Source organism: Helianthus annuus, chromosome 15 (assembly GCF_002127325.2).
Source record: "Helianthus annuus cultivar XRQ/B chromosome 15, HanXRQr2.0-SUNRISE, whole genome shotgun sequence".
NCBI classification, from domain to species: Eukaryota; Viridiplantae; Streptophyta; class Magnoliopsida; order Asterales; family Asteraceae; genus Helianthus; species Helianthus annuus.
The window spans coordinates 24706082-24721578 of NC_035447.2; the positions used below are offsets into that span (position 1 = coordinate 24706082).

A 15497-nucleotide genomic window follows, 5' to 3' on the forward strand; every position below is an offset into this window, starting at 1 on the left:
TAATGGTTAATTGGGATTGGCAGACAAAAGGTAATGGGTTGATGAACAAGCAACAGTGATTGGGTCACCTATATGCAAATGGGGCGGTGCAAGAAAACGTTCAATCAATGATTGTGCCGTTTTCAAATACATGTGATATCTTGGACTACAAAATGACCGACAATTAACCTGTTAACAATCTTTAATGCTCCAACCTAATTGGTCCTTCAAGTTATAGTGGGACGGTGCCTTTGACTTCCTAAAAGTTAGTGTAACGAACCACCACTGATCAAAAACAAACGTTCACGTGCAAACAAAAACAATCATTTACTGACAATGACTTCACGTGCAAACAAAAACAACCATCTGCCACAACCTTACTGATTTGGCCGATTACTTTTAATGGGCGGCAAACCTGGGCTGGCAATTAACCTGTCGACAATGACAACAACCTGCCGACAGTCTGTAATGATCAGACAATTACGTGAAGAAGATGACTTATAAGCGAACCATACTGACACACATTTGGAGCGGACCACATCAGGCACAATGAGCGAACCACAAAATAAGCATTTGGAGCGGACCTATTATGTTGATTTTTGAGCGAACCTGATTCTTACCCTTTGAGCGAACCCATTCTGTTCCACATGAGCGAACCATAACAATACCAAATAAGCGAACCAAACCTGTTAATACGAGCGGACCTGTATGGTTTGGCGCGAATTCGGACTGAAAAACCGCGATTACTCCTAAACGACTTGGAGTTTCGAGCTGAAACTTGGTAGGGTTGTAGATCAGGTCTATACGCATAACATATCCAAAAATCAAACGAAATGGACCATGAAAACCTGTTCAATTTGACGTTTTTCAGTAAAAAAACGTAAGAAATGAGTAGAAGATGAAGAAATTGACGAAATCGGATCTGAATCGGCTGAAATCTGGTACGAAAACGATGTGTTTGATCGTGCAATCGAGCTCCTAGCTCTGATACCAATTGTAGGACCGGTTTTGACGCCGTTCGATTGCGTATCGGACGTTTCACGTGCGGAATCCGTGAACGTACGTGACCGAACACACACTATCGTACTACTAACGTGATTTTATTGCTAGATTTGACAATTCCGATACACGAATCACGATTACAATACTTTCTCTCTCTAGAATCTTCCAAGTCTTCTCCTAATTCTCCCAAAAATCTTACTAAAATCATGACATACCCTCCTATTTATATGGTCAAGGCAACTTAATGAAAGTTCTCATTAATTACAAGTTTTCCACCTTGCCATTTCTAACTAAATATGACATTATGCACTTGATTTCTTCCGGCTTCTCACTACGACTCGGATTGACGAAGGCGATAGACAATAAATGCATCAACAAGAGGTTCTGACGTGGGCAGATGTTAGCTAAAAATAAAACAACTGCTGAAAGTTATCATCTGTTCTCAAAACTCCTGTTTATCTAACGACTGTTTGACTCACACTGTTCCCAACGACCAACAGAGGTTTCCAAACAACTGTCATCGGTTGGCGCAAGAGAGCTTCTCACGTGGACAGATCTTAGCCATCAAATATTTGTAATTACTGCCACGTCAGCATTCACTTCTTCTCTCTATATAAAAGCTGTTTCATCCCTAAATCGAGGTTCTACCACTGCAGTCTCGAATTCAAAATTCTCAAAAATAGTTTCCAACATATTAAAAACCCTCCAATTTAAATCCTGTTTCATCCCCAAATCACCTTCTTTTCCGATCGTGTCTCTGAACATCAAAAACCCTCACAACTACCTCCCCATCTTCGAGAAAACTAGCAAAAATACCAGCTATCACTCAATAATTGACCTTTTAACGTCATCGAAATACAAATCAATTCTTACTGCTGATGCTCCGGTTCATAAAGAAACACTCCGACAATTTTGGTTTAATGCTAAAATAGAGGCTGAAGATAATAATCCAGTTGCCATCACATCTAAGGTCAGGGAAAGTGTGGTACGAATTTCTCCCTTTACAATTTCCACTTCATTTGAATTGGACGACTTGTCAGGTAAGAACAAGTTTGAAATTTTGAACTTCATACAGAGTTCATTGAAAGAGGGTATGATGCACAATTAAAGGAAGTTACTATCTACAAACGAAACTTCCCTCTGCCAATGAAATTTTTGTTTCATACTCTTTTAATTTGTCTCTCAGCTAAGACCACCACATTTAATGAGATACATTTGAACATTCAGTATCTGGGTTACGCTATTTTAACAAAATCTGATTACAATTTATCAAAAGCACTATTTTCTGATTTGTTGAATAATGTGAAAAATGTGAAAAAATTGAAAAAAGGTGTTCATAGTAATGATTTTTTGTTGTATCCAAGACTTCTAAGCTTCTACCTACGAAAACAAGTGTCACGAACAGATTTTGAACAAGGTGTAGCTTTTCAAATAAATAGTCTTTCAAGTAAAACTTTTACTAAACTTATGGATAAAGAGTCAAAAGTTTCAACAACTGAAACAAAGGGAGATGAGCCTCTTTTAGATGCGTCTGCATCAGTTGCTAAAACTTCTGTTGTTGAGCGAACTGCTCATGCTGATCATGACACCACAACTGGTGTTGTGAAACACACACCAGGAAAACGCAAAAAGAAAGCTGTCATATCCAAAAAGTCCATCAAAACTAAACAAAATAAAAAGGTTCCTCTGGAAGATGAGATCCCAGAGGTTAATGCAGTGACAACACAAATGTCACTTGAAACCACTGCTGCTACTTCTTCACAGTTATTGGAAAGATCTCAACCCATCCAAACTCCTCATGTATCATCACAAAAGGATCATGTCGTAAGTACAGGGACACCACAACATGAAGTAGAGCTTTCATATGAAAGTATGTTTAAAAGTCCCTCTCCCAGGGCAATCACTCTTTCTACACCACAACCCTCGGCTCAAGTTCCATTAACAATATTACCTCTGTTAGAAGCAATTGAATTTCAAAAAGAAAACAGTTCCTCTAATGCACACATTACTGATAGAAGATCGCAACAAATGACTGCGTCTGAACCAATTAAATCTTCTATTCTACAAACAGTTGAGGAGGTTATCCCCGTTGAGTATTACGAAACTCTTGGTGGTAGTTTAAGTGGAGCAGCGACTACAACTGTTGAACCCATTGGTGACCAGTTGGACAGTGGTTACATCATTAAGACTCCTTTGAAGGCAACTATTGATGAGGTTACAACTGTAATCTCTGCTTCACTGGGAAGTCCCCAGAATGAAGAAAAAGGCACATCTGTTTCTGATGATATGGAGACTTCTCCTATTATCAAAATAAAAACAATCACTACATGTGGCAATTGTAACAACTCTCACCAAAATTAATACTTAGTGTATTAATTATCTATTAAGGAAACCCTAATTGAGAAACCCAAGTAATTCTGCATAAACCCTAAAATTTTCAGAACAATCGGAATCAGGATCAGGGCCCCTAAAACTCAGGGGGGGTAAAACCTAGTTGACGATTATCTTTATAATTCGTTGTCTGAATTGAAATTGCATGTGAAACCAACTCGGCTAAGCTACTTAGACACGAAGCCACCCTATGCTAGAATAGGGTCTCTCGCGCCACGCGACGCGCACAAGGAAACCCTTCGCGTGGCGCGAGGGGGGGCAATTTCTGGGTATAAATAGTCGGGTCTGGGACTTGACATTCTGCTTTAATTCGACACTCAAATTCCTATTAGGCTCTGAGTTATGGTCGAAACAGTCCAACAACACACACAATTCACGAAGTGCTGCCGCAATCAGGGTAATAACTCGATCGCTATTACGATTCAACGTCCGATCGATTGAAACTATCCAACGATTGTTTAAGTGCTACTCAAATTGAGTTTATACTTTGTTATTCAACGTGATTTCGACTTGAATGTTTGAGTGCTGTTCGAATTCGGACTATACTCTGTCATTCGTTGTGAATCCGCTGAATTGTTAAGTATTGCACTTATAAATCGTTGTGAGGGTTTAATCTCGTGAATTGTCGTAACTGTTGTATTAGTTACTAACCCATTTGTGTGTGCGTTGTTATTCAAATTAGGCTAATCAAGGCTAATCAGTAAGCTTATACTCTGCTCGTTAAATCTGCAATGTGAGTCGTTCTCTTTTTATCAACTGTTTTACAATACTCCAAATTATTTTCAAAAGTTATAATTACAGGGACTAAGTCGTGGATATCTTGAATCACTGGCTAGTAGGGTATTGTGCACATTACCAATTTTCTCCCAGTTAGGTTCATTGACCTGCTAGGGATAATCATCACTATTTAGGTTCATTGATCTAATAGTGGTATGACCATCGTCACCATTGTGACAGAGCGCCAGATAAAAATAAGATATAAACCATTGTAATCGCTCTTATGCTGTAATTCAATAACTATGTATCATTTTACAAAACCTGAATGAACTCACTCAGTATTTCCCGCTGACAAAAACCTTTTTCAAACATGTTTCAGGTGATCTGTTGTGATCCAAGAAAAGTGCCGTGAAGCACTTCAAGCTTAGAAAAGTGGCTCAATGTAAATAAATAAAGAAACATGTTTTGTAAAATAAAGAATTCCCAGTGAAATCATCTTATTGTAAATTACCAGGTTTTATCCCTAGATTATATAAACGGGCAGTTTTAAATATTGAAAGATCCTGTTTTCAAAAGACTTCCGTTGTCGCCTAAATTAAATACCACGGGATTTCTGTCCCGCGGCTCCTGAAACGAGTCAAACCGGGTCGGGGGCCGTGACAGAAAAAGGTGGTATCAGAGCCACTGATTTAAGCTTACTATTGATTTTAGCCTATTAAAGTAATTGAGAAATACTTAGGAATTTCTAATTGCTATTCTGTGATTATGTGTTTTATTATCTGACTAATTGTATACAGTGTAGGGCAGATCGTTATATGCTAGCAAATATAGCAATTAATGCAAATCCTTAAATAATTTGACCCAAGTTTTAGTACCCTTATTATCTACAGTCTAGAAGCCTTATTCAGTAAATAAATAAATTTACAAATAAAACCTAGCGTATTTTAAATTTCAGTTGTTTTGGTAGTTACCCAATATAAAATAATGTTTAAAGGTTTTCTGCAAAATTTTGTTATAAATTTTGACTTAATAATTGTGTGTATTTTGCTAAACAGCATGAGTAACTTGTCTGACGCCCTTTAGAATTTAAATCTCTATCCTGTAAGAATAGAGGTTTCCAGAGATTTCAATACACTTTACCTCTCGAGAAACCCAAGCTTAAGAAAATGGAAATTGGGGAAAGCTCTAGGCAAATTGAGGGGTTACCATCTCAAGAAAAGTTAGATTTTATAATGGCAAGCCATAATACTATTGAGCCTGATAATGAAAATGTTTTTATTCACTCTTTTGAAACACAACTACCAATGAACTTAGAACCAGCTATTCCAAACCCTTCAATCCACTCGCAAATAGACGAATGGTTGACTAGTGAAATACAGTTACAAAACCATCCCTATAAGCTTTTTCCTCAGTTCAATTCAGAACCTTTACAAATAAGTAACGAGAATACAGCTGAACTTCGTTTTGGTGAAGAACTAATGGATACTGGGAATAGAATCCAAGAGATTGGCGGACAGATCTCCTGGAAATACGAGGAGAGGGAACGCCGTTACTAGAATATCATTTGACAAAGGATAGGGGATTTATGAAACTGTGGTTGTGTAATAGTAATAGTAAAATCAGTATGTGTAAAATAAATAATAAAACGGTTGTATATAGAAGCATGATATAATCAATAAAACAAATGAAATTTTAGAAAATTTACAAATTTTGTTTGTTTACGTGATTATGTGCAATTAAGTATGACATTGGAATGTTTCTTGTATACTAATTATTTATCTATAAATTAGTTATCAGATGGAAAACGCTAATAATGAACCAGTTAACGAGGTTAATCAATCTGAGCAACAACCGGGGGATCAATATATGACTAGACAGGATATAGAAAATATCGTTGCTCAAAGGATAGCCAACACTATTCCAGCAATAATTGCTCAAGGGATAGCCAACGCTATTCCAGTAATCGTTGCTGCTGTTAAAAATCCAATAGAACCACAACAAATCGTTTCTAGCAAACGTATTTCTGAAGATAACTTCAGTAATAGCGTAAACGGAGGCAATAATCATGTTAATCATGATAATAAACCACGACAGGCTCCGCTCCCTAAGAAAATGAAAGCTGCAACGCCTGGTTGCACTTACAAAGAATTTCTTGCTTGTAAACCCACTGAGTTTGCAGGCAATGAAGGAGCGACTGCGGCACTGCGTTGGTTAGAGAAAACCGAGGCAGTAATTGCCATAAGTAAATGTGCTCAGGATGATCAGGTCATGTACGCGTCAAACCTTTTCAAAGAAGGGGCGCTAGAATGGTGGAATACGGTGTTACAAGCAAAAGGAAGAAGGATGGCGTATGCTATGAACTGGGAAGAATTTAAGAGCTTGGTAGAAAGAAAATTCTGTCCCGAATATGAAAAAGAACAAATGAAAAATAAGTTTTTAACCCACCGGATGGTGGATGTAGATTGTCGAAAGTATACTTCGACATTCTTCGAGTATGCTCGAGTAGTACCAACCCTGGCTTCGCCAGAACCGGTACTTATTTCTCGTTATATTTGGGGATTGGTTGCTGAAATCCGTAATATCGTCAAGGCTGCGAAACCTCGCACGATTGATGATGCGATGGATTTAGCCAATACTCTAACTGACGAACTAGTACGGACAAGAGAAGAAAATAGAAGGAAGGAAGTAGCCCAAAAGATTACCCAAGGATTCTGTCCGGGTAACCATAACAATTACAAGAACGGAGGGAATGGACAATCTTCCATTAGCCCATTTTGCAATTCTTGCAAAAGAAAGCATTTTGGAAGATGCAAAGGATATTGCAATTTTTGCAAAACTCCGGGGCATCAAGAAGAAGACTGCAGGAGGAAGAGATTTTCAGTCTGCTACAACTGTGGAGAAACTGGACATCTTAGGCCAGATTGTCCAAAACTAAACAAACTATCTAACAATAAAGCTAAACCTGCAGAAGAAGCAAAAAGGAATGTAAGAGCCTTCCAACTGACTGCTTAGGAAGCAGAGCACATTCCAGATGTGATAGCCGGTACGTTCTTAGTTCACAACGTTTACACACAAGTATTATTTGACTCTGGTGCAAACCAAAGTTTTATAAATATTTCATTTTGCCAAACTCTTAACTTACCTTTAACCAGCATTAGGCAAATCTTTACAGTCGAAACGGCAAACGGAAAATCTGTTAGCATAGATAAAGTTTTGCAAAAGGAAAATATAGAACTCTCAGGTCATAAATTCTTTGCAAACCTATTACCTATGAAATTAGCTGAATTTACTGTTGTGTTAGGAATGGATTGGTTAGTAGCCAACCATGCTTGAATTTTCTGTGATAAGAACTTTATAGAAATTCAGGCACCCGCCGGAGAAGTAATTGTGATTACAGGAAATAAACCACGTAAGGCTACGAAGTTCATATCAGTAAGGAAAGTTGCTAGTTATGAACGAAAGCAAGGAATAGTATATACGATTTCAGTAATCATTAGTACTAAGAGTAAAGAACTTAAGGAAATTTCTGTAGTTTCAAAATATCTAGATGTATTCCCAGAAGAATTACCGAGATTACCACCAGATAGTAAAGTAGAATTTAGGATTCATCTAATTCCGGAAACTATACCATTAGCCAAGGCACCTTATCAGTTAGCACTCACAGAAATATTACAACTGAAAAATCAATTAGATGAATTATTAATTAAAGGTTTCATACAACCTAGTTATCCCCGTGGGAGGAGGCACCAGTGTTGTTTATTAAGAAAAAGGATGGTCCGATGAGAATGTGTATTAATTATAGAGAATGGAATAAGGTTACAATTAAGAATCGATACCCATTACCTAGGATTGATGATCTTTTCGATCAACTTCAAGGAGCTAGATATTTTTCTAAGATATACCTATGTTCCGGATATCATCAATTGAAAATGCAAATGGAAGACATACCTAAAACTGCTCTCAAAACTAGGTATGGTCATTACAAGTTTACAATCATGCTCTTCGGATTAACGAATGCACTTGCAGCATTCATGGACATAATGAATAGGATCTGTAAACTATATTTGGATAAATTGTAATTGTCTTCATCAACGAAATACGTATTTATTCCAAAAGTCAGGAAGAATATTGTTAGCACTTACATGTACTCTTAACTTTGTTAAGAAAAGAGAAGCTTTTCACTAAATTCTCGAAGTGTGAATTTTGGCTGCCAGAAGTACCATTTCTGGGTCATATGGTGAATCATGAAGGTATTCACATAGATCCTGATAAGATGGCAGCAATTATCAAATAGAAGATTCCGTAATCCGCAATGGAAATTAGGAGTTTTGTAGGTTTAACCGAATACTATAGACGATTTATTAAGGATTTTTCCAAAATAGCTATACCCTTAACTAAACTAACCTGTAAAACAGTTAAGTTTAAATGAGAACCTAAAACAAAAAGAAGCCTTTAGGATCTTAAAGTGTAAAGTAACAAATGCCCTAATCCTAGCCTTACTAGAAGGAACAGAAGATTTTAAAGTATTTGGTGATGCTTCAAAGCTAGGATTTGGATGTGTGTTAATGCAACGCAAAAAGGTAATTGCGTATACATCAAGGCAATTGAAAAATCACGAAGAAAGCTATACCACTCATGACTTAGAATTAGGAGCCATAACTTTGCCCTTAAGATTTGGAGACATTAGAAGTAAGTTTACTGTCTATACGAGTCATAAGAATTTAAGATATATTTGAGCAAAAAGAATTAAACATGAGGTAAAGAAGATAGATGAAAATCCTTAAAAAAAAAAAGACTACGATATTCAGTCTCACGAAGAGAAGGCTGAAGACAGCTAGAGATCACCAGAAGAATAGACAAAAGCCGTTGGAGTTTCAAGTTAGAGACAAAATGCTATCAAGAATATCTCCTTGGAAAGGAGTTGTTAGATTCAGTAAGAAAAGAAAGCTAAGTCCAAAGTACGTAGAACCATTTCCAGTAAAGCAACAAATAGGACCAGTTGCTTATTGTTTACAACTACCAGAAGAATTAGCTGGAGTACATGATGTGTTTCATGTATCCAATCTCAAGAAATGTTTATCTAACGAATCCCTGGTAGTACCTCTTCAAGATGTAGAGGTAAATGAAAAGTTAAAATTTGTAAAGAAACCACTACAGATGGAAGATAGAAAAGTCAAGTTTCTCGAACACAAGCAACTAATGCTAGTCAAAATCAAAAAGGATTCAAAGAGAGGACCAGAATACACTTGGGAGCTGGAATTAGGATGAAACGGAAATATCCTCATTTATTCCAATAAATCTCGAGGACGAGATTTTTCTTAAGGTGGGGAAGATGTAACAACTCTCACCAAAGTTAATACTTAGTGTATTAATTATCTATTAAGGAAACCCTAATTGAGAAACTCAAGTAATTCTGCATAAACCCTAAAATTTTCAGAACAATCGGAATCAGGATCAGGGCCCCTAAAACTCAGGGGGGGGGGGTAAAACCTAGTTGACGATTATCTTTATAATTCGTTGTCTGAATTGAAATTGCATGTGAAACAAACTCAGCTAAGCTACTTAGACACGAAGCCACCCTATGCTAGAATAGGGTCTCTCGCGCCATGCGACGCGCACAAGGAAACCCTTCGCGTGACACGAGGGGGGGGGGGGGCAATTTCTGGGTATAAATAGTCGGGTCTGGGACTTGACATTCTGCTTTAATTCGACACTCAAATTCCTATTATGCTCTGAGTTATAGTCGAAACAGTCCAACAACACACACAATTCACGAAGTGCTGCCGCAATCAGGGTAATAACTCGATCGCTATTACGATTCAACGTCCGATCGATTGAAACTATCCAACGATTGTTTAAGTGCTACTCAAATTGAGTTTATACTTTGTTATTCAACGTGATTTCGACTTGAATGTTTGAGTGCTGTTCGAATTCGGACTATAATCTGTCATTCGTTGTGAATCCGCTGAATTGTTAAGTATTGCACTTATAAATCGTTATGAGGGTTTAATCTCGTGAATTGTCGTAACTGCTGTATTAGTTACTAACCCGTTTGTGTGTGCGTTGTTAATCAAATTAGGCTAATCAAGGCTAATCAGTAGGCTTATACTATGCTCGTTAAATCTGCAATGTGAGTCATTATCTTTTTATCAACTGTTTTACAATACTCCAAATTATTTTCAAAAGTTATAATTACAGGGACTAAGTCGTGGATATCTTGAATCACTGGCTAGTGGGGTATTATGCACATTACCAATTTTCTCCGAGTTAGGTTCATTGACCTACTAGGGATAATCATCACTATTTAGGTTCATTGATCTAATAGTGGTATGACCATCGTCACCATTGTGACTTGTCACCATTGTGACAGAGCGCCAGATAAAAATAAGATATAAACCTTTGTAATCGCTCTTATGCTGTAATTCAATAACTATGTATCATTTTACAAAACCTGAATGAACTCACTCAGTATTTCCCGCTGACAAAAACCTTTTTCAAACATGTTTCAGGTGATCTGTTGTGATCCAAGAAAAGTGCCGTGAAGCACTTCAAGCTTAGAAAAGTGGCTCAATGTAAATAAATAAAGAAACATGTTTTGTAAAATAAAGATTTCCAGTGAAATCATCTTATTGTAAATTACCAGGGTTTTATCCCTAGATTATATAAACGGTCAGTTTTAAATATTGAAAGATCCTGTTTCGAAAGACTTCCGCTGTCGCCTAAATTAAATACCACGGGATTTCTGTCCCGCGGCTCCTGAAACGGGTCAAACCGGGTCGGGGGCCGTGACAGCAATTCAGATGATCCAATTAAAGTATGTGATGAATTTACTTATAAGGATTTGATGGTTAGAGTGTCTAACATTGAAACAGATGTTGCTGAAATGAAAGAATTGATTAAGCAGATAATAGAGCTTTTTCAAAGTCAACCTACCAGACTGGAAATTGCCAATGAGCTTTGGAATTCTATGCAACCCATCTTTCAAGTTCAGAGGAATTTGGCTGAAAGTAACCGCAATTTCAGTTTGTAATTTATCAGAAATTTGGTTGATGCCAGGTATAAAGACACACAAGTAGACATTATGAACATTAAGGAACATCTGTTGGAACTTACTGGCTCCACTTCTACATCAATCTTTGAGAAAGATGATGATGATGATAATGATGCCAAAAAGGGGGAGAAAGATTCATTGAGAAAGTTGCCACCAGATTCAAAAGCTAATCCTACAGAAATTGTATTGCCTGCTCAACCTGAATCCCAACCTTCTTCAAGAAAACCACTACAAAAGAAAGAGAAAATACCTTCCACACCATCATCACCCATTTTGTCAATAGATGTTGGGAACACAAAAGTATCAGCAGATGTTTACCAAACAGCTGCTGAGACACCAGTTATTTCAGCAGAAGTTTCTCAAACATCTGCCATGATCATTTTTACTACACCAACCACAATCCAAGCATCTCCAACGTCACACAGATTTCCCATACATTCATCTTCACTACCAAAACATTCTCCTTCACCAGAAATCATCTCCACACGTAAGAGAAAAACTCATATCGATAGAATCACAAAAATGAACTTGATCCTCTGGTAAAGTCAACTCAATCTAATTGGAAGAAAGTCAAAACAGTGGATTCAGATAAGGTATTGAAGTTTAAAAGAATGAGAGCAGAGCTTGTGGCTGCTGATTATGGTCCAGTTAGATCCATTGCCAGATGGTCTAAACTAAAAATAGTTGAGACCTACAAAAAGCTGGAAGAAGATAGAGCTGAACATTCAAATGTTCTTCAAAAGTCAGTCTATCGTACAACTGCTGCTCTGTCCCCAAAAATCAGTACTCCAAAAAACCTTCTCTCATCATCTGATTTGTCTGAATCAATTGTAAATTTAGTTAGCAGACCACAATCACCAAACTCATCTTCAATAATTCTTTGCCTAAGAAAACCAACTGATCCAAAAATATTAACGTGGAAGTCATACTAAAAAACCCAAGTATTGACTTTGATCAGATCAGATGGTAGTGTTGAAGAGACTAAAATGGATAGTGTATATAATCTGAATGCATACGATCTCCAAGATTTGTTGGACCTTCAACTTGAGAGGGATGATGAAGAAGACATGTTCTCCCTGGACTTTTTGAACTATAATTCAAAGGACAAATTAGGGAGATGGTGATGAGAAATAAAAATTAGCAATAAAGAAGGGTTTTCATATCATCTGTTGTATAGGGAGATTGTTGAATCAGCATCTGTTACATTGTTTGCAGTAGCATATTTAACCAGATCACAACATGTAGCGAAGGACATATTGCTGCGTAACAAATTCTTGAGTTAGGTTTGATGTGTGTTGTTTGGGCAGGTGATCGTATGTTCTTAGTTAATGTTTGTTAAAGTTAAGTTGTATTTGAATTTTATTAAGTTTGTTAGACATCTTTCATATATACTCTCTTTTTTGAATAAGAGAATGGAAATAATCATATGTAACTGATGAATTTTATTAAGTTTGTTAGACATCTTTTAGACCAGTGGCGGAACTAGAACATTAACTCAGGGGTATCCCAAATTTTTTTTTTTACCGTGCAATCATACAATATTAAAAAAAACGACAATAAATAAATAAAGTAAAAGAATTACCTAATAGATTTGTCCTCTTCTTTTTTTCATAGCTTGAAATCGTTCCATCACATCTTCGTCTTTTACTTCACGAAGAAAATCCTTTTCGACCGCACAAACCATAGCATTGTTCAAATATTCTTGGCCCATTCGATTGCGTAAATCCGTCTTGACAAGCTTCAATTTCAAAAAACATCTTTCAACGGTTGCGGTTGCAACCGGTACAAGCAAAGCTAACTTAACTACCCGATAAACTATAGGACAAGAAATATGCGTTCCCGTTTCAACCATAAGACGCGCAAGATCACTTATTCCATTCAAGTTGTCAAAGTTATCATCATCGCTTATTGTGTGACGAAATGACTCAATATCACCCAAAAGAGTCCCTATTTCTTGTGTAGTAAAATCATCGGGGTACATCTTAGCAAATGCCAATATCTTCGATGGGTCAAACTTAGAAAAACCGTTAGAAGGATTTAAACCCGACATATTTTTTATCAAAGTAGTTGTTACCTCACTAAATCGATTTCCTAATTCTTGAATTTGCATGTCTAAAACCTCATTAAAGATGTCAACCTCAAAATGATGTCGATTTGTAATGACATTCTTTCGGTTTCTTGGGTTACCATAACTTTCCGTCATGTCCAACATTGTAATGTTGTATTTTTTACAAAAGGAAGTCACTTTTTCCAACATCGGCTCAAACCCATTTTGTCTTAAAGCATTTAATGCTCGTTTTGTACCATTTATCAAGTTGGTCGCTTCTAATAAATCTTTACCTTTTTGTTGAAGGTGTTTTGAAAGAGCATTTGTGTAACTTAATATATCTCCCATCAAATGCATATAAAAAACAAACTCGAGTTTTTTAAAATATGATAGAATACCTTTTGCATTTGTTCGTTGTTGACTGCAATCTCCATCTTCTTTAACATATTGGAGTACGGTCACAACTTCCGGAAACAATCTAAGCAAACTGATGATGGTTCTATGATGCGAACCCCATCGCGTATCATCGGCTCGTGCTAGGGAAACCTCTTGGTTTAATCCTTTACCCGTTTTAATTTCACCTTCAAGTAATTCTTTTTCCACTCTAGCCTTTTTTCCTCCCTTAACATAGCTTTTCATTTGCAAGAAGCTGAAACCGTAGTGACAACCATGGAAAGGAACTCATAGAAAGTTTTGACACCGGTATGTTTTTTGCAACAGCCACAATAACCAACTGAAGTTGATGAGCAAAACAATGGATGTAATGTGCTGACGGGTTATCTTTCAAAATCAACGCTTTTAACCCATTAAATTCTCCCCGCATGTTGCTTGCACCATCATAACCTTGCCCTCTCACCTAAAACAAAAAAGAATTATAACATTAAAAAATAATGATTATTACAATAATGTAAAGAATCTATGAATTTTATTACTTACTTGCTTTATGCTTAACTGGTTGCTTGCTAATAAATCATCAATGGCTTCTTTAAGAGTTATAGAAGCCGTGTCTTTCACATGAACAATTCCGATTAAACTCTCTCTAACAGCCCCAAGTTTATAAACAAATCTAACAACTACAGCCATTTGCTCCTTCAAAGAAACATCACTAGAGTCATCTACCAACAACCCAAACACATCATCTTTAATTTCTGCACAAATGCTTGTTGTTACTTCCTTTGAAAAGCATTCAATAATCTCCTTTTGAATCTTTGGCGATGTCAGTTTATTGTTCTTTTTTTGCGTTCCCTAATGTGTACTTTCCAATTTCCGGGTGGTTAGTACTAATCAAGTTTAACACCGAAAGAAACATACCTTGAGAATTAGATTCTTCCGACTCATCATGGCCACGAAAGGGTAAAGAGTTTTCTAAACAAAATCTAGCACTCATAACGGAACCAAGTAATCGATAATAGTTTGCAATCATTTCTTCTTTAGTCAACTTCTTCATATTCTCATCCATATGTTTCTTTTGATTCATGAGATTATGACATTTTTGTGCCGCCTTTAAATGATGACTATCAACATTCCCAACATGTTCCTTTAATGACCCCTTTTTACTCCAATCACAAAAGCCTTTAGAACTAGAAGACCATGTATCTCTTCCGCCTTGATTACCAACATCTTCTTTAAACAAATAACAATATAAACAATATACTTTGTCTTCCTTGATGCTATACTCTAACCAACTACAATCATTAAACCAACTAACAACAAAACGTCTTTTTTTCCATAACAATCTTTAACGGGAAACTTATGACTACGAGGTTGAAAAGCCCCTTTAACAAGATATGACCTTCTTATGTCATCTATTTGATTTGGGTGATAACTAGTAATAGGTGGCCTATCATGTGGATCCGAAGGAAGATCATTCAAATCAATAATACCTCGTGTTGTTGGAAATTGAAGTTGTAGGATTATCATTATCAACATTCGGACTTGCATCAACGTCATCATTTGCTTGGATATTCTCATTATCAACATTCGGACTTGCATCAACGTCATCATTTGCTTGGATATCATTACCAACATTCGGACTTGAGTCATTATCATTAATTTCTTCGTATTTTCTTTTGAAAAAGTTCCCAATTAAAGCTTGTTTTTTGGATTTTGGTTTCATCATCACTTCAAAGTTCAAATAACAATCAAAGTTCAAATAACAATCAAAGTTCAAACAATTATCAATCAAATAAGTGAATAACAATCAAACAAACCTGAATTATGTTTCTGTCGCTGCTGTTCGAACTTCGATTTCGATTCGCTGCTGTGCGACTGTGCTGCCAAAGTGCCGATTATCGAAACATTATCAATCAT

The 15497-nt window shown here is 36.6% G+C and overlaps 1 protein-coding gene across 1 annotated transcript in view; it reads right to left on the minus strand.

Annotated features, from left to right (window-relative positions):
• Window positions 1–15497, minus strand: part of LOC110913439 (zinc finger MYM-type protein 1-like) — a 29238-nt gene extending 13741 nt beyond the window's left edge. The window contains exons 1-6 of the mRNA XM_035984276.1: window positions 15398–15497; window positions 15071–15308; window positions 14499–14872; window positions 14124–14335; window positions 13922–14043; window positions 12948–13836 (exon numbers count right to left, since the gene is read on the minus strand). Of these exons, the coding sequence (XP_035840169.1) occupies window positions 12948–13836; window positions 13922–14043; window positions 14124–14335; window positions 14499–14872; window positions 15071–15308; window positions 15398–15497 (1935 nt within the window). The remainder of the gene's footprint in view (window positions 1–12947; window positions 13837–13921; window positions 14044–14123; window positions 14336–14498; window positions 14873–15070; window positions 15309–15397) is intronic.